The following is a 17,500-nucleotide window of genomic DNA, read 5'->3' on the forward strand; positions in this document are numbered from 1 at the left end:
GAGGAAGGCACCGGAATTTAGAGTCACTCCACTCAGTTCTGAGGACCGAGTGCTTCTGAGACCCTCTGGCTTGACACCCTCATCTACTTTTCACAGAACCTAACGGATTTCAGGTTGGTGCATCCCACAGGCTGAGCTAAAGGAGTGAGGCGAGGCCGAGGCTGGCACATCCCCAGGACCTCTGAGGGGATAGCGAGGGAATCTGATGTAACCACGAGAGCCGAGTGTTAATTCCACTTGCTCTGCTGCTTGGCTCAGTAGAAGGAAGGAAAGAAGGAAGGAAGGAAAGAAGGGAGGAAAGCAGGGAAGAAGAGAGGAAATTAAATGACTTTCATAGGCCACTGGGCTGCTGTGTCTTTTAAATTAGAAGGAAAAGGAGTTCAGAGTCCTAAGGTCGAGGTTTTAAAAATAAATTTAGAAGAAAGAGGAGAATGTCCAGGATTCCTGGCATATAATCTCAGAAGAGCTAAGGGAGCAGCCGAGATGAACTCTTAACAGCACTTAGGAGATCAAATTTTGTGCTTGGTGCTGGAACAGTGGGTGGCAGGCTGGGAAAGCAAAGGGTGGTTTTCACTGTTTCTTGGTTCTGACTAGTCTCTTTCTTCTCTTCTGGTCAACTTGAAATCAGATCGGCCTTGGACATGTCCAATAAAGCAGGTGGGAAACGCCCGGCTACCACCAACAGTGACATATCCAACCACAACATGGTGTCCGAGGTCCCTCCAGAGCGGCCCAGCGTACGGGTGAGTCCAGTCTCCGAGGCAGGTTGTCAGGCAGGAATCCTAGGAAGCGTATTAGCCTGCCCCGCTCTGTCTGCAGGCTCCAAAGAGCAGGTGAGGCACTCAGACGAGAGGCTTGTAGCAAACCGATGTCTAGACCAGGGGTTCTCAATTTCAGCCCTGTTAGTATTTTGTGCTGGCTAATTCTTTGCAGTGTGTGACTACACATTATAGGATGTTGAGCAGCATTCTTGGCCTCTACCCACTAGATGCCGCCCACTCTGTGACAACCAAAGATGTCTCCAGCATTGTCAAATGTCCCCTATGGAACAAAATTGCCACACTCTCATTGAGAACCACCAATGTAGGGGGACAGCAAAGGAAGAGTAACTCATGAAGGACATGGCAATTGAGAGCCCAGAAAAGGAGGAGGGAGGAAGAGAGTCTCAGAAAAATGTTGCCAAGAGGTCGAGTAAGATGTCTTACCTAGATGAAATTGTCCATGGGGTTTAACAACATTGTGGTAATTAGAAGCCTCACAAGTTCCACTGGTGTGACGAGGGCAGAAGACAAGCCAGAGAGGGCTAAAGACGGGGTGCGAGGGGAGATGGAGAAACACTGAAGAGTAAGTAGACACTGCTCTTCGAAGGAACTACACAATCGATGGTGGTCTAGTCACGCAATGGAGTACTCTCCAAAAATGAAATGGACCAGAGCTCTATGTAGGAGCAAGGTTAGATATCGAAAACATAAAGTGGAGTCAAAAGCAAGTTGCAGAATGTGAAAAACATCATTTGTGTAAAATGTACAACCATGAAAAGCAATGCTATATTTTTATAGATAAATAAGCAGTACAAGCACATGATCACAGATGGGCCAGTGGTTGCCTCTAAGGAGGAAAAAAGGCTAGGAAGGGGCTCAAAGGGAGTTTCAGCTCTATCTGTCATGGTTTTTTTAGAAAAAACAAAACAAAACAAAACACCCAACACATAGTGGTGATTTATTCCCTACTTTTCTGAAATGTTTGGAATATTTCAAAAAGTATATTTAAAGAAACCTGACTGTCAAGGGAAATGAGGGGCAGAGGGTGGGAGCTAGAAGGTCTTGCACAAGATGGAGGTAGATTTTCTTTGTTCATTTTGTTTTGCTTCAAGATGTTAGAGTCAGGAGGGGAATGACCCGGTGGATAGGTTCAGGAGAAAGGAAATAGTGAGTCCCATTTCCGTGGAGACAGGAGTCAGATGCAGAGGTGCTGTTAGCCTGAGTAGGGAGGGGGTGCTCTTCCTGAGACTGCATAAAAAAGGCATTGGAAGCTGGGGAGTGGGGGGACCAGGAGGTTAAAGAAGGTTCCACCTGACCTTCTTGGCTTTTCCAGGGAAGTGGGAGGTTTTCTGCTGAGAGGAGGGGCATTTGGGGGCTTGAGGATTTGCCCAAAATTTGGAGAATGGGAATAGTGGTCAACAAGGGACATATGAAATATTGCCCAATAATGTCAAAAGGTCATCTGAGGTCCTGGGCTGAATCTGCGTGGCTCTGAACCCCAGGTGTGTGATTTCATCCAGCAACGCTCACAGCCTGGCTGTGGAAGCAGGGAAGGCTGGTGGTTGGATTGGCCTAAGGCCGAGGCTTGCTGGGAAGCAGTGGCAGAAAGATAAGGAGGCTGGAGCATTGAGGGGTTGGCAGAAGACTGGCTGAAGTGACGAACTACTTGGAGTAGCTTCTAGGTTGCTGAGAGGAGGCGAAGCTATGACGGATGATTGACAGAGAGGAAAGGGAAGGATTTGGGGACTTGCCTATTCTTAGGACAGTAGATGACTTCTTCAGATGGCTAATCTCAGCCATTATATATAGGTGTTCACTAGTAAGGTTCAGAAAATGATTTTATTTCCCAGTTTTGGGGATATTTTATAATAAAGCCCAATTTCTTCTTTCTTTCCTTCTAGAAGTACTTTATTAATGTTTAATATAGCCAGATTCCTTGCTAGGCTCTGATGATAAAGAGATGAGCAAAAGTTCCTCCCTGTGAAGAGCTCACAGTCGAGTGAAGAAGACGAAAGGCTAACATTGCAGTGTGACAAGGTTTAGATTCTCAGAATGGATGGAGAGCAGGGGGCAGCTAACTGCTGTGAGGGATCAGGGAGGTTTCGTGGAGTAGGGGGTCTTCACTAGGCTTTAAATGATGGGTTGGGATTTGTAGATAAGGGAGATGGGCTCCCCAACCCTGCATGGGAGAACAAGTGAGCAAAGGCACGTGGGATGAGAGAGAAGCACAGGAGTGAGGCCTGACCAGGGGCGGGGCCTGTCTGCTGGCATGACAGAGGTGGGCTACGGGCCCTGCCGGGTCTTATAGACCTGTTCTTGTGTGCTGTGCTGAGGAATCTGAATTCTCTTCCTAGTAGTGAGCAGTGGTAAGAAATTTTAAGCGAGAGTGACATGATTACATTGTGTTTTAGAAAGATAGCTTTAATTTATGGCAGGGGATGGACAGCGAGAAGGGATGACAAGGGATGACAATAAGTGCAATTTGAGAGGAAAGGACGAATTTGAGAGCTTTTAGCAAGGTAGACTTGTCAGACCTGCGTAAATGACTGTATAAAGGGTTGGAGGGAACAGTATGAGGTGGTTCAGAGCTCTGGTTTGGGTGACTGGCCGGATTGTTGTGCCATTCACCAAGATGAGAAATGCCAAAGAACGGGTTTGGTTAGAGAGAGGATAGTTTGGTTTTGCACTTTTCTAAATCGTGGTTGGACAGCCAATTACCAAATGGACTGGGGCTAGGAGAGAGATTTTTAGATGTAGATTAGGAAATTTTCAGCATATTGCTGGTAGTTGAGCCAATGGGTATAGATGAGATTTCAGGAATAACATATAATGGGATAAACAAGAATAAAGGGATAAAAGTTTCATTAAGGTCCACAGACACCTAAGAGCAGGGGTGGAGACTGAGGAGGAGTGACCACAGATGGAGGTATTGAAAAGGAAGAACAGCACCACAGAAACCAAAAGAAGAGTCTCAGGAAGGACAGAAAGGTTAATATTGTCCAGTGCTTTAGAATGGTCGAGGACTGAGCAGCCTTACCTCAATGACATTGCAAGAGCCATTTCACAGAAGAGGGGGAGGAGGTTTAGGAGTGCGTGGGAGGAGGGGAACAAGACTCTTCCCAGTAGCCCATCCCTGAAGAGAAAGAGGGAAGGGAGGGAAGGCGTTACCTGACAGCAGGTATAGGTTACAGAGGCATTCATGGGGGGAGGGAGGAAGAGAGAGGGAGAGAGACAGAGAGAGGGATGCTTCAGGATGGAGATATCTGAGCATGTTTGCCCAGGAGAAGAAGCCCATGGAAAAGGAAAAGTTGAAGACAGATTGGAGAGGAGATCACTGATGGAGCAGTGTCAGAAGAGATGGTGGCTTGGATATGGTAGCCTTAGAAAGGAGGACAGTGCTTCTTCTTTTGACATTAGAGGGAAAGAGACAAAGATAGTGGCAAGGGAAGTAATTTTCTGGGTCAAAGGGTATGAAATTGAGGAAGTGCATGTCTGATAACCTCAGTTTTCTCTGTGGGGGAGGACCCGGGTCCACCGTGGGGAGGGCAGAGGGGGAAGCTGCAGGCTTGAGAGAACGGTGGGGGTGTGGAGTGGAAAAGCCACTTGGGGCTGAGCCCAGCTGGGGCTGGGGACCGTGGATCTGCAGTGGCCTCATCTGTACTGCAACGTGATTTTCCTCCAGCAGCACCATAATCTTCCTGTGAGAGTGTAGTGTGTGTGTGTGTGTGTGTGTCAGGGGGTGGTTACTTTGATTAATCTTGGATTTTGAGAGATGATTGAGCAGAAAGACCATAGATGGGGTGTTTGAGATTGCAGTTGATCTACCACAGAGCCTCAGCTTTGCAGGGAAATAACTAAAACCAGGAGGTGGCTGATGGATCCAGGAGAAGCGGAAGAGCTGAGGAGCTGGGGGCCCCAGTGGAGTAGAAAAGCTTGTGCAGTTGAATGACAGAATGAGAAAGCCCAGAGGATGGAACGTTGTGTTCAGAAGGTGGGAATACTAGAGTTGAAGATGTTAGCAGTGAAGGGACTTAGGGGCCGACCAGGTCTCAGGTGTGGCCATGGGAGTCAGTCTGGGGTGGCGGTGGAAGATTTTGGAGTTGAGGACACCAAGGTCATATGAAGTTGGGGCACTGGATGGGCCATCCTCGAGAACGGTGGTGCCACAGTGGTGGCAAGACTTAAAATGAAAAGGAGGATCGACTCTGAAAGGATCATCTGGAAGCTGATAGTAATAAGAAGGGCTACATGGTGGAAGAAGGAAGATTTTTGGTGCTTCAGGAAAGAGATCGTTGTGAGAATGTGGCGGAATGACAGTGTGCACGTGGCAATAAGGAGCCAGGAGAACATTCGCGTAGGTGTCCCCAGCTCTGTGGCGTGTTGGACATTTGAGAATGAACAGGACTCTGAGAGAATGGTGATGTAGGGGAGCTACTTGCAGTTGAATGGGTTCTGTGGGACGATGCGAGGGGTAGGGAGTAAGGACAGCGGAAGAAGGGCAGGCCAGGAGTAAAATGCAAAGTCTTATTTTTGCAAGAAAACCCAAAAAGTCCCCAGCACTGCCAGACAGAGAGGACTATTATTTTGGACTATTATTTTGAGACCTTTTTTAGAAATAAGAAAAAAACCCAAAGACTTAAGAAGCCATACATGCCCTTGAGTTAGTAATAGATCCAAGGCTCACACGTGGGCCTTTGAGCGTGAGGGCACCTCAGGGTAGGCCAGGAGAGATATAGCTGCTCCCCTCGCCAGTGGAGCAGGAAGCAGGGGAGGGAGGAAGTCAGGCCAGCTTCTCTCTCTGCCTGCCAGGCCACCCGGACCTCTCGCAAGGCCATTGCCTTTGGGAAGCGCTCACACTCCATGAAGCGGAACCCCAGTGCACCTGTCAGCAAGGCGGGCTGGCTCTTCAAGCAGGTGAGGTCTCCTCTGCCATTCTGTCCACCATGCCCAGTGCTGCCCTCTCATAGCGCTGTAATTCCTCTGTGGCTACAATGGTCCATGTCTATTTTGGTATGTCTTCACATGTCTTAATTTTATGAAGGCCCAGAGAAGTCGAGTATCTTCACCAAATGACACAGAACAATTAGCATCGTATTTGGGGATCCAACTAGATCAACTGATAGGCAGATCCAACGATTTTAAGATATGTTAGGTCACTCACCTGATCAGAGCAACCCACTGGCTCATCCTCGGGAGGTCCCTCTTGCTATGAAAGCGGGTGGTGGTGGTGATGTGTCCTTTAAGTCTGGGGTCCAACAGTTCCCCCCACTGGCCTTGCCACTGTCCCTGCCTGCCCTCTGCTCACTCATTCTGGCTCATCTCTCTCCCCTTTCATCTTCCCCGAGGGAGGCAATGAGGCCCAGGATGGCAGAACTGAAGGTCACAGGCGATATCCCAATGTCAGTTCTCTGCATCTGGGGTCTCAAGAGGGTTGCTGCAACTTGTTAGTGGCCAAGCTGTAACCAGAGGCAGGATGTCCTTGTAGTTAGTACAGGGCCCTTCCCGCCACCCCCTCCCCCATGCCCAGCTAAGGTCCCTGCTATCTGTCTCTCCATGTGCCCTGCAGGCCAGCTCTGGGGTCAAGCAGTGGAACAAGCGCTGGTTCGTGCTGGTGGATCGCTGCCTCTTCTACTATAAAGGTGAGCTTGCCCCCGGGCCAGTAGGGGGTGCGGGAAGCCAGGGCTCACCATTCTCTCCCGTTCTGCTGGATAGCTGGGCTTTGCTTTGGATGGAAGTTGGGTGGGGGCATACCTCTCCCCTGCAGTCTCTGTCACCAGCGGGGATGTCACAGTGGGATAAAGACAAAGCTCACTTTCTCATACATTCACTTACTCACTCACATTCAATATTTACTGAGTGCCTACTGGGTTTCAGGCACAGTCCTAGGTCCTGCTTGGTGACACAGGGAGTGAACCGAACTGTCATGTGATAGATGGTGAAGTTCCAGGCCAAGGGAGGAGGGAGGAAAGGAGGAAGAGGGAAGGTCCCTAGTCACTACTAGTAGGTCACCTACTAATTGCAGTTTGTATGCCTCCTGTCCCATGGATGCACGATCCAATCTGAGAAGGCAGCAATTTTTGTTCATTTTGGGCACTGCTGTATCCACAGTACCTACACCAGTGAGTGGCACATTGGGGGTGCTCCACCAGTGTGGAATGAATGACAACCCCCAGCCTCTGCCCTCTTCGCCACCCAACACTCACTCCCAACCTTCTCAAAAGAAAAAGCAGAGCAAAGATCTGATAACTGTGATGCAGCAGTCTCTAGGAGAGTATTTAAAAAATATATACAGCAACATCGTGTCAAGGAGGGTGCCGGAGGGAACCAGTGAGGCTGATGACAGTGGTGGTCCTGTCACACTGACGCCGGGTGCTGGGAAGAGAAGGATGAAATAACTTTGCAGGAAAGAGAGGCTGTTCCCTTCCCCTCCATGCCCCTCCATGCCCTGGGACTGGCAGAGCCCTGACTTTTTCCGGCCTCCTGGGAGCAATTCAGTGAATCATTAACTTCGGCAAACAAAGGCTGTACCCAGTGATCCCCCACAATGCTGATGTGCCCTGAGTTGCTGCCACCTGAACCCTGAAGAGAAGAATCAGTAAGAGGCTGCACATACAGGGTCTAGTCACAGAAGAAACCCCAACACTCGGGGAGAAGGATGTGCCCAGGCTGGGCCCCAGGATCGAGGGCTGCACTGGAGCCAGAATATGGACAAAGCTGAGGAAAGCCAGGCTCTGTGCAAAGGAGAGACTCTGGGGCTGGCGTGAGGACAGACGCTTAAACAGCTGAGCACTTCAAAGTGCACTGCGATACGGGTCACTGGCCACCGAGAGATGCTCCCAGGAGACCCCCTAAACACAGGCCTGGACAGGACTAGACAGGGGGTCTGTCTCCTCCAGAGGTGGACGGCCTCTGCTTTCCTAAAGAAGCCCTGGGTCCCCAGCCCGTGTCTCCTGCTCCTTGGGCTTAGCCCTTCTCTGGCCGAAGCCTGCACAGGAAACTGGAAGGTGGGCCTAGTGTCTCGTGCAGGTAATGAGTAAGAAGAGAAGGGGAACTAGTAGAGTTTATAATCCCTAAGAGAGTTCTTCTGAATCCTATCTGAGGGTTTTACAGTGTCCCCAGCCCGGGGAATAGGGAGCTATCCTGGGCAAGCGGGGAGAGTCTTGCCCTGGCTTCACAGTTGCCTCCCACCCTGCAGTTCCACCCTTTCTGACCTCTTGCTGACAGCTGGGAGCCCGACTAGCTAACCCATCAGGCTCCTTTAGAGATCTAGGATGAATTATGAAACAGCCTGATTGTTAGCCTGATCCAGGAACCAGAGGGCCAGGAGGAGGCCCTGTAGGGGTGCGTCTTTCTGCGGAGACAGAAAAGGGGAGGGTCTGTGTCAGGAGAGGACAAAGCAAGCTGCTGGGTGCCTGGGAGAACCTTAGAAACAGTGACCCAGAGGAGCCAGAGCCAAAGATGGGGCCATCTACTCTGCCGTGCCCTGTCCCACCCATCATTAGCCTGTTACGTGTGTGGCCATTGGAATAGTCCTGTGTGGAGAGGCACTATGCATAGGAGTGGTTCAGAATGATAGCTTGGGTTCAAAGAGCAGTCTACTACTTTCTACTTCAGTAACCTTGGACGGTTAAGTAACCTTTTACTTAACCTCTCTGTCTCAGCCTCCTTACCTTTAAAATGGGGGCAATGACGGTACCTGTTCATCGAGTTGTTGGGAGGGCTAAATCCATGAAGGCATTTCACTTAGAACAGCGCCCGACATAGATCGACCACTCCAAAACTTTAGCTCTGACTTACTTGCTTACTTGTATACTAGAACGTCAGCTCCCCAAGAATGGGGCGCCCTCCCTCCCACTCACTCCAGAGCCTCTGTGTCTGGAGCACGTCTGCAGAGCTGTTGCGCACCCCAGCACCCTAGCTCCAGGGAGCGTGCCTCCTGGTGCTATGCAGAGCACAACCTACGTGGTGATGAGGGCCTGACAGATACTGGATGAGCAGCAGACATTTATTGCTTGTTGCTATTTATCTAATAGGGCTGATACTCTCCTCTTTCCTCCCCCTGCATGCACACACGTGTGCACACACATCTCGCCTGTGCCTCTGTTTCCTGACAGATGAGAAGGAGGAGAGCATCCTGGGCAGCATCCCACTCCTGAGCTTCCGGGTGGCTGCGGTGCAGCCCTCGGACAACATCAGCCGAAAACACACCTTTAAGGTCAGCTGGCCTTCTTCTCCCAGGTCAGATGTTGGGGGGAGGCCTGCTCTCCTAGAGCACAGGGGGATGGACGAGCCACCTCCTGAAGGAGTCTCAGATGGAGGCGGAGGGAGGGAGTGGGCAGCGGTCCCTGGACTCGGTACAGGCTGTCGTAAGGTTAAAGTGAGGCCATGCCAGGACCCCCTCCTCTTTCCTCGGGGGTCGGGTGGGTGATTCTCCCCAGGGTGGGGCCAGTAGAGATGTGCTTCAGTGATGCTGCAGTTTTTCCTGGGGAGGAGGAAGGAGTGTATCAGCCCTGTTAGGACAAATATCGATAAATGTAGCCCAGCTGTGTCCTGAGCCCATGGACCCTCTGCCCAGTGACCTGGCATCTGGTACCAGGGAGACCACCTGCAGCAGAAGCGGGAGCAATGGATTGGGGTGGGGGTTGGGGGCTGCTGTGGTCCTTTCTGAAAAGTCTCCGCCCCACCTTGGGCCCAGGGAACTAGACCCACAGTCAAACTTACCAAAATTTTAATCTCTAAAGAAAATCAGGAATTGAGTCTCATTACAGTCCAGAGAAGAAAACCTCATGTAGATAATTCAGAGAGTGAGCACCCAGGAAGCTGGGCCTCACAGGCCTGCTCGGTGTGGCTCCTTCAGAACCCTGGGGATCCGCCCATCAAAGGCTGCAGCTGGCTCATTCTAGGCAGGGTTTTTCCACATTTAAAAATTCATGACCCATTTAAAACAATAAAATCCCAGGCCCTTTTTGTATCTTATGATGTAAAGACCCAAGGTTCCTCTTCATTTTTCATGTATGAAATTCTGATGTTGACCATGTATTTTCTTAGTACAAAGATTTCTCTCTCCCAATTGCTGTCCAAGGCCCTGAAAACCTAAAGCCATGGTTTTAGGACCTGCAGGTCATGCCAGGTCAGTGCCTGAGCCTCAGAGACTCTGCCCATTTCTGTCCTTTCAGACTCTGATCACCTGGCCACAGAGAAGAGGTGGGCAGCATACACAGGTGCTGCTCTGGGGAACAAGGAGGGACTTCTTTGGCACATAATTAGTTTTCATACTCCCCGGGTCCTTGTGTGAGAGGTGTGAACAGAATGAACAATTAATAAAACTGGCTCCGGGGAGCCGGGTTCTAGCTGGGGAAATAGGAACAGGCTGTTTAACCAACAACAAACAACCCTGCTGTACACAGGAGCCCACACACACCCACACAGTCAGACAGCCTGTCGTACCCTCCCTTTCAGACCTGTGCATAGACACACGCACACGCCAGCTCGGAGCTCAGTAGGCATCGGATCAGCATCCCGATGACTGATACACACCCACCAAAACCCCAGATCTCATTTCTGTGCCCATTGGCCCCTCTCCTTCCCTACCCCCTAAGGAGTTTACTGCCTCTTTAAACCCAACTCAGAGGGCTGTGCTCAGTGGTCACAAAGGGTTCCAGTTGTGGCTGATCAGCAGCCCTTCCCTAGGGAAGGGAGGGGAACTAAGACAGATGGGAAGTTTGTCCTGCTAAGCTACCAAGTGAAACTCTTGGATGGCTGATAATGAGCCACGACTGTTCCTGCCTAGCCTACCGCTGAACGCCTGCCTTAACCTCTTCCTATCCCAGCCCCACGGCGAGGTGAACTTTACCCCACTGGGGCACCCCCCTCAATTCTCTGGTTCCAAGCTGGTGTCCCCTCCCACTCCCCATCATTTGCTCTGTCCTGCCCCCGCCCCAGCCCTCTGCCTTCCCCTTTTTGCCCTTTAGCCAGCAGTTGTTCCCAGGCCTTTTCTCCCTCCCGTTTCCCCAAGGGCACGTTGGCATGTTGGGTCCACCAGCTTGACTGTGAGCCCTTCAAGTGCAAAAAGCATGTCTTTACTTTTCTTGTGACCGGTGCCCAGAGCAGAGCTTTGCACTCACAGAAGGCTCATTAAATTAACTCATTTGCTGCCCACTTCTACCAGCCACAGGACACGCCCATGAGTCCCCGCTGTGTCTCTCTCCTCTGTGATAACCCTGTGTTCACCCCAGAGGTTGTGACTTGCCTGGACCTCTTCACAACTCCACCACTTTTCCTCAGCACCTCCCTACCTCTGCTGACATGCTGGGCTCCCTTGCTGGAGGGTAGGGATTGGCAGATCCAGAGGAAGGGGGCCCATCTCTGTCCCTAAAGAAGGAGTGTACACCCACACTGGGTAAGGGTTCCTGTGGAAAATAAACCCTGTGCAGAGGAAAGGGCTGCAGTGGAGGGAAGGTTCGGCCGAGAAAGCATTCGGAGGGTGTCGGATTTCACATTGCTGCTTAGGAGACCTCTGGAGCGTGGTCAGAGGAGCCCCATCTCCTCCCCTTCCAAACCCAGAGACCCAGGATTTGGCACCCAGGGATCAGAGGCCAAAATGAGGTTTCCGTCTGAGACTCAGTAACTTTTGGATCTCTCATGCTGAGTGGAGAAAACAAGGCTACTTGCTTTTCCTGGGAGATTGAAAGTCTCACCTGGGGAGCATGCAGAGGTCCCAAAAGGAATCTAGCTCTGGAATATCTTTTCTTTGTGGCCTAAGAACCTTGAGTTTCACCAGGTAGACTCCTCCCCATTCAATAGTTGAATCAATTAAGGCCGGAGCTGGTCAGGAACTGAGCTAGGGTTAGCGCTAGGATGCCCTGACTTCTCTCCACCACCAGCCAAAATTCCCTTGGTGCAAGCTCCCTCTTCTGGTGGGCCGAACTGGGCATTGCTGGATGCTGTCGTCCCAATGGTGACACCGAGCAGAAAGGGATAATCTGAATAGCTCCCACTTCTGTCTGTACCTTAACATTCCTGCCACGTCATCTTCTGTCTCTCCCTCTGGTGTTTGGTTGACCTGTTCTCTGCTTCTCCTCCTCCTGACCGCGTGAGGACCCCTCCTCTGGACAGGAACTCTCTTCTGGGTTCCCGCCTGCCGCACCTGCTCTCGGCCGCCAACTAGGTAGCGTGCTCTGATTGTCTGTGCATGCCCCCTGCATGCCCATGGAGAGAGAGGCCTGGCTGTCCTTCTGCACGGAAGAGACAGTGCTAGCTTCCCAGAGGCCAAGAGATTGGCGTGTGCTAGGGGGCATCTCTCCCAGACATCGGGTAATTGCCCTTCGAGTCAAAGATGCAATCTGATGGGAGACTGGGTGTGGTAATTGTCCCTCCTGCTTAGAATCACCTCAGGTGGGGCAGGTAAGCTTACCTGGGCTGCCTAGTGGTGTCCAGAGAGCTAGCCATGGCAGACACCTGGGATGGCTGTGGGCCACCCTCCTCACATTGCTCCTGAGCTCCTTGTGGGAAAAAGAACTGCAGGCCAAGGGAACAGCCTTTCTGACCACCCACTCTTTTCTCTACAGGTGACTGTGTGCTGGGTGGACGAGGCCGGAGCCAGTTCCACGCACTGCCTCTCCCCACAGGCTGAGCACGCCGGGGTTCGCACCTATTTCTTCAGTGCCGAGAGCCCCGAGGAGCAGGAGGCCTGGATCCAGGCCATGGGGGAGGCTGCTCGAGTTCAGATCCCCCCAGCCCAGAAGTCTGTGCCCCAAGCTGTGCGTCACAAGTGAGTGCCAAGGTCCTGGGACTGGGCGTGGGGAGAGCTAGAGAACAGAGAAGGAGAGAGGAAGCGCCTCACTTTATGCCATCGCTGAGCCCAGTGTGCTGGCCTGAACCTCTGAGAACATGTGAACCATCTCCTTGCATCCCAGCGGGGCGCCTGGCTGAGTGACTTCAGAGCTGGTGGTTCCTTCCCCTGACTGCCTCCTCACCCTCTCCGTGAGCGGGCGGAGGCCAAGAGAAAAGCCAGGTTCCGTTGGGCCAGGAGCCAAAGACTAGGGTTATTTGCTTATTTTTTCTTGGCTGTGCACGTTAAGCACACAGCTTTTGGAGGAAGGTGGACTCAGATACGAATCCCAACCTGGCCACTTGCCCACAGCGCGACCCTAGTGTAAGTCACTAACCCCTGGGAACCCGAGTTTCCTTTCCTCAAAGACAGTAATTATAATCCTACTGTATGGGTTATTGTGAGGTCTAAGCGGTAGGTAAAATGCTTGGCACATTGTGAACACTCAGTACGCAGCCGCTTCCTCGTCTGCAGTCTCAGCGCCTGTCTCTACTTACAGCCGGTGTTGAGTCAAGTTCAGTGTTAACAGGGATCTAGAAGGAAGTGTGACAGCATAGACTCCAAGTCTAGTCACATATCTAAGAAACGTTTACGAGCAACATCTCAACAAGGATGCTCGAATGTGCCGAATTGGGGAAATATAGGGAGAACATTGTCAGGAGATTTCATCTTTGCTTCGACGAAGGGGCGTGCCTCCAGAAGTTCATGCATTCATTTCATAAATATTTCCTACAAATAGAAGTATGTAAGGAACTACGTCAGGTGCTAGGAAAACAAGGGAGGAAAATTCTGACATTCTCCTGCCTCGTGGAGCTCATATTCTAACAAAAAGTCAGTGCTGGGAAAAGCTTGTTTTTGAGAAGGGAACTAGCATGTTTCTATGCCTGCGAAGTTTGAGGCAACAGCTTCTGCCCTGGTGCCGGCCATGTTTGATCCCACAGCAGCCCTCTGAAGGCAGGCATTGTTATCCCCATTGAATCAAGGAGCCCAAGCCTTATGGAAGTTAAGGAACTTTCTATGGGAGAGAGAGCTGGGACATCAAGGGGGGCTGGTGTTGTGAAACTTCAGTATGGTGAATACCCTTTGGGGGGACTGGATCAGAGGAGACCACAAAGGAGACCGAGGCGGGGTGAGATTGGTTTTGGCCATAGCTCAAAGCCTGGGCTCCAGGCAGGTCAGCAGAAGGGAGTGGAGAGCGGCCATGGGAGAAGTCCTGGAGGACAGAATGAGCACATCGCACATAGGCAGGATAGGATGACTCTTTATGATGATGGGGAAAGAGAATTGTAATTCACTGAATTCTGTTCCCATCGCTATCTTCCCGCCCATCCTTCTCTATTCCTTTTCTCCTTCCCAGTCTACCACCACCCCCAACCCAACCCCATGCTGGGCTGGAGTCACTTACAACATCTCCCTTGGCACCCTGCAGCCACGAGAAGCCAGATTCAGAGAACATTCCACCCAGCAAACACCACCACCAGCCACCCCACAACAGCCTCCCCAAGCCTGAGCCAGAGGCCAAGACTCGAGGGGAGGGTGATGGCCGAGGCTGTGAGAAGGCAGAGAGGAGGCCCGAGAGGCCCGACGTCCAGAGCGAGCCTCTGGTGAAAGCCAATGGCATCCAAGCTGGACTGGAACCAGCCTCACAGCCGGGCAGCCCTTACCCGGATGGCCCAAGGGTTCCAGGGGGCGGGGAGCGGCCCACCCAGCCCAACGGCTGGCAGTATAGCTCCCCAAGCCGGCCAGGGAGCACGGCTTTCCCGCCTCAGGACTCAGAGAGTGGAGGACACCGGCGGAGCTTGCCCCCACACGCCAACCCCGACAAGATCGCCCAGCGCAAGAGCTCCATGAACCAGCTTCAGCAGTGGGTGAACCTGCGCCGGGGCGTGCCCCCACCTGAAGACCTTCGGAGGTGAGGCCTGGGCGGGGCAGGGGTGGAGCTGGGGTGCTGTCCTGGCTATAGGCTAGGGCTGGGGTCACAAAGTGAGCGGCATCCCCTGCTGGAAACCGTGGAGCCTGGCTGAGTCGGGAAACCAAGAAAACTCCAGGATTCCCAGCTGGCCCCGATCGTTCCTGTTCTGCGGCTCCCTCTTTTGCCCCTGATTTTGCTCTCTCTGTCTATTTCCTTCAAAGGAAGGGAAAAAGCACCCAAGGCCTCTCCACAAGGAGGCTGGGTAGCCCAGGAGAAAGCCAGACAGTCATCGGGAGGGGCCTTAAAGTTGTTCCAGTCAGACATCTGTCCACTCCAGCTTCCAACCTCTTACAACATCCTCTGTTCCAGTGTGTCTACCAACAGGACACTCACCAACCACTGAGCCAATTCGCTCTGCTTTTTGAACAGCTCTAATGTTTGGAAGCCAATGTTTATAGACAGTTTTAAATAGAGAAAAGTAACAAAATGTTGCTCCTCGTTGATCCTACTTTTTCCCTCTGGACAAATTTACTCCTTTACCTAGTGACTGACTTTCAAAGATTTAAAGATGTTTGTCAGACGTGATCGTCAGGGCAGGAGGGGCGCCTTCCCTGGGGTCTGGGCAGCTGGGGGACTGGAGGTGACAGCCTCAGGAGGGCTGCTCGCAGCTGGAGGTCTGGCATCTGGGGCCTCTGGCTTGCCCTCGGGAGAATGCCTGTCCTGGCGCGAGTCTCATAAAATCAGGGAAGCTGCCCTTTGACCCTCCTCCATCCCTCTCCTCCAGGTGCCTGGCACACTGGAGCTCTTCTGTTTGCTGCCTCTCTAGACAGGATCTGATAAGTTGGTTCACATTGAGATAAAGATGGCTAATAAGGCTTAAAGTTTCTCCCCAGGGGTATTCCATTTAAAAGAGACAAAGATGGAAGCTCTGAATAATGGAATTTTGGGCTTCAAGGAGCTGATTGAGGGAGGAGCTCTGAGGACAGGGTCTTCTCTGCCCCTTTGAAACAAACCTGGCACTCTGTGCGCTCACAAGGCCAACCTGAGGCACCACTCACCTGGTCAAATCCCATTCCAGGCTGGAGGATGCGGAGGTGGGGCTGGGTTGTGGGCGGACGGGTGGGGACGTGCCCATTCTGTCCGCTTCCTTACATTGTCTTTTCTCTCAGTCCCTCTAGGTTCTACCCTGTGTCCCGCAGGGCGCCTGAGTATTATGGCCCCTACGCCTCTCAGTACCCTGACGATTACCAGTACTACCCACCGGGGGTGCGGCCAGATAGCATCTGCTCCATGCCTGCCTATGACCGGATCAGCCCACCCTGGGCCCTGGAGGACAAGCGCCACGCCTTCCGCAATGGGGGCGGGTGGAAGGAGCCTGCCGGCTATGGGCGGCAGGATGGCACCGTCTGGATCCCCAGCCCCTCCCGGCAGCCAGTCTATTATGATGAGCTGGATGCCACGTCCAGCTCCCTGCGCCGCCTGTCCTTGCAGCCCCGGTCCCACTCCGTGCCCCGCTCGCCCAGCCAGGGCACCTACAGCCACGCACGCATTTACTCCCCCGTCCGCTCCCCCAGTGCCCGTTTTGAGCGGCTGCCGCCTCGCAGTGAGGACATCTATGCTGACCCCGCTGCGTATGTGATGAGGCGATCCATCAGCTCTCCCAAGGTGAGCCGCCAGCCTTGCCCTCCTTCCTCACCCCTGAGGTACCTCAAGAGCTTGAGAACATCTGCTGAGAAGAAGACGAGATACAGGGGCATCTGGGACCCGGGGACCGGGGGCTGCGTGTCGGCAGCAGCAGCGATGCTGCCCAGGGAGCCACGGGCCCTGTGCTCTTAGCCCCGGGAGAGCTGCCCTGGAGGACTTGCTTTGCCCCCTGAATAGGAACATTGCTTTCTGTACCTGTCCCCAGACCTTTCCAGGATCCCTAATTCTGTATAACAGGGTGGAGAGGGTTCTCTGTGTTTTCAGATCTTGAGGACCTGGACAGATCATTGCAAGAATATTGCACTGGATAAATGCTGTCCATTTTAATTTGGAATTTGCTCTGGAACAGGATACGAACATCCCTAACCTTAAACTTCAGCTGGTGGGGAAGTCTGTGTCCCAACCGGACCCCCTTACCTCTCCAATCCCCTTTCTCTTCCAGTATGATTACCTGGGAGACAGGCGGCCAGTCCCTGCAGGACTGTTCCCCTACAACTACCCACCACCCCCCACGGTCCACGATAAGATGGTACGTCCTCTCCTTCCCCTCTGCTGCCCCCATGACCTCGCTTCCCAGGGCGGGCCAAACCAGGGTGGACGCAGGGGTGCTCTCTGCTCAACGCCTGGTCCTTAGCAGCCTCTGGATACCTCCTCCCTGCTGGCCGGGTCTCTAACTCAGTACAGAGTTTGGTGGTGCCAGTTACAACCCTTCTCATTTGTGATACAGGGCAAATGAGCAGGGACAGATCTAGAAGCATGTAAGATTCTGATCCTCTTGACCTTTGAACAAGCCTCCTCTCCATCACGCTGAGGGACTTAGACAGGGGCTCAGACTGTGGCTAGAAACAGTCAGGCTAGAGCTCCCCAAAACAGGCATGACTCTAGCCTTTTCCCGGCCGAGGGTATTCACTTCCCATTTATCCTTGCCTGGAATGCCGCTCTGGGGACTGGGGAAGAAAAGCTTTTCGATATTGTGTCTCCTCCTCCTCTCTTCTCCCCCCTCTACTGTGTCTCTTTCTGGAATTCGTTCTCCTGAGAATTTTTGTCTCTACCTGGAGAACGAGATGCAGATGCTCTGCTTGAGGGGTTGGGAGGACCATTGGAACCCACAGGCAGAATCTCCTTTCAGAAGGCCTATCACTGTCCCCTCTCCCTGTGCAGCACCAGGAGGCCAGGGCAGAGGAGGCCTTGGGGGGCAGGGAGGGCTGCTCCTCCCACCCCCTCTCATTCTCGTCCACCAGTGTCCAAACTTTATGGTCTTGACTCACGGTAAATGCGCCCATCCAGAAGCAA

General features: G+C 52.5%; 1 protein-coding gene across 18 annotated transcripts in view; it reads left to right on the forward strand.

Annotated features, from left to right (window-relative positions):
• PLEKHA6 (pleckstrin homology domain containing A6) overlaps positions 1-17,500 on the forward strand; it is a 134,802-nt gene that overhangs the window by 93,937 nt on the left and 23,365 nt on the right. For 7 of the 18 annotated variants that reach the window (XM_039881817.1, XM_039881818.1, XM_039881821.1 and 4 more), the window contains 8 exons: positions 629-743; positions 5,571-5,675; positions 6,328-6,400; positions 8,795-8,976; positions 12,329-12,531; positions 13,949-14,503; positions 15,673-16,168; positions 16,650-16,736. In XM_039881817.1, the coding sequence (XP_039737751.1) occupies positions 629-743; positions 5,571-5,675; positions 6,328-6,400; positions 8,795-8,976; positions 12,329-12,531; positions 13,949-14,503; positions 15,673-16,168; positions 16,650-16,736 (1,816 nt within the window). Of the gene's footprint in view, positions 1-628; positions 744-5,570; positions 5,676-6,327; positions 6,401-8,794; positions 8,977-9,008; positions 11,929-12,328; positions 12,532-13,948; positions 14,504-15,672; positions 16,169-16,649; positions 16,737-17,500 lie in introns of those variants that run through there. The other 11 variants (XM_039881822.1, XM_039881824.1, XM_039881819.1 and 8 more) reach the window with 10 other exon arrangements.

This window comes from Pteropus medius, unplaced genomic scaffold (assembly GCF_902729225.1).
Source record: "Pteropus medius unplaced genomic scaffold, Ma_sr-lr_union100, whole genome shotgun sequence".
Classification (NCBI taxonomy): Eukaryota; Metazoa; Chordata; class Mammalia; order Chiroptera; family Pteropodidae; genus Pteropus; species Pteropus medius.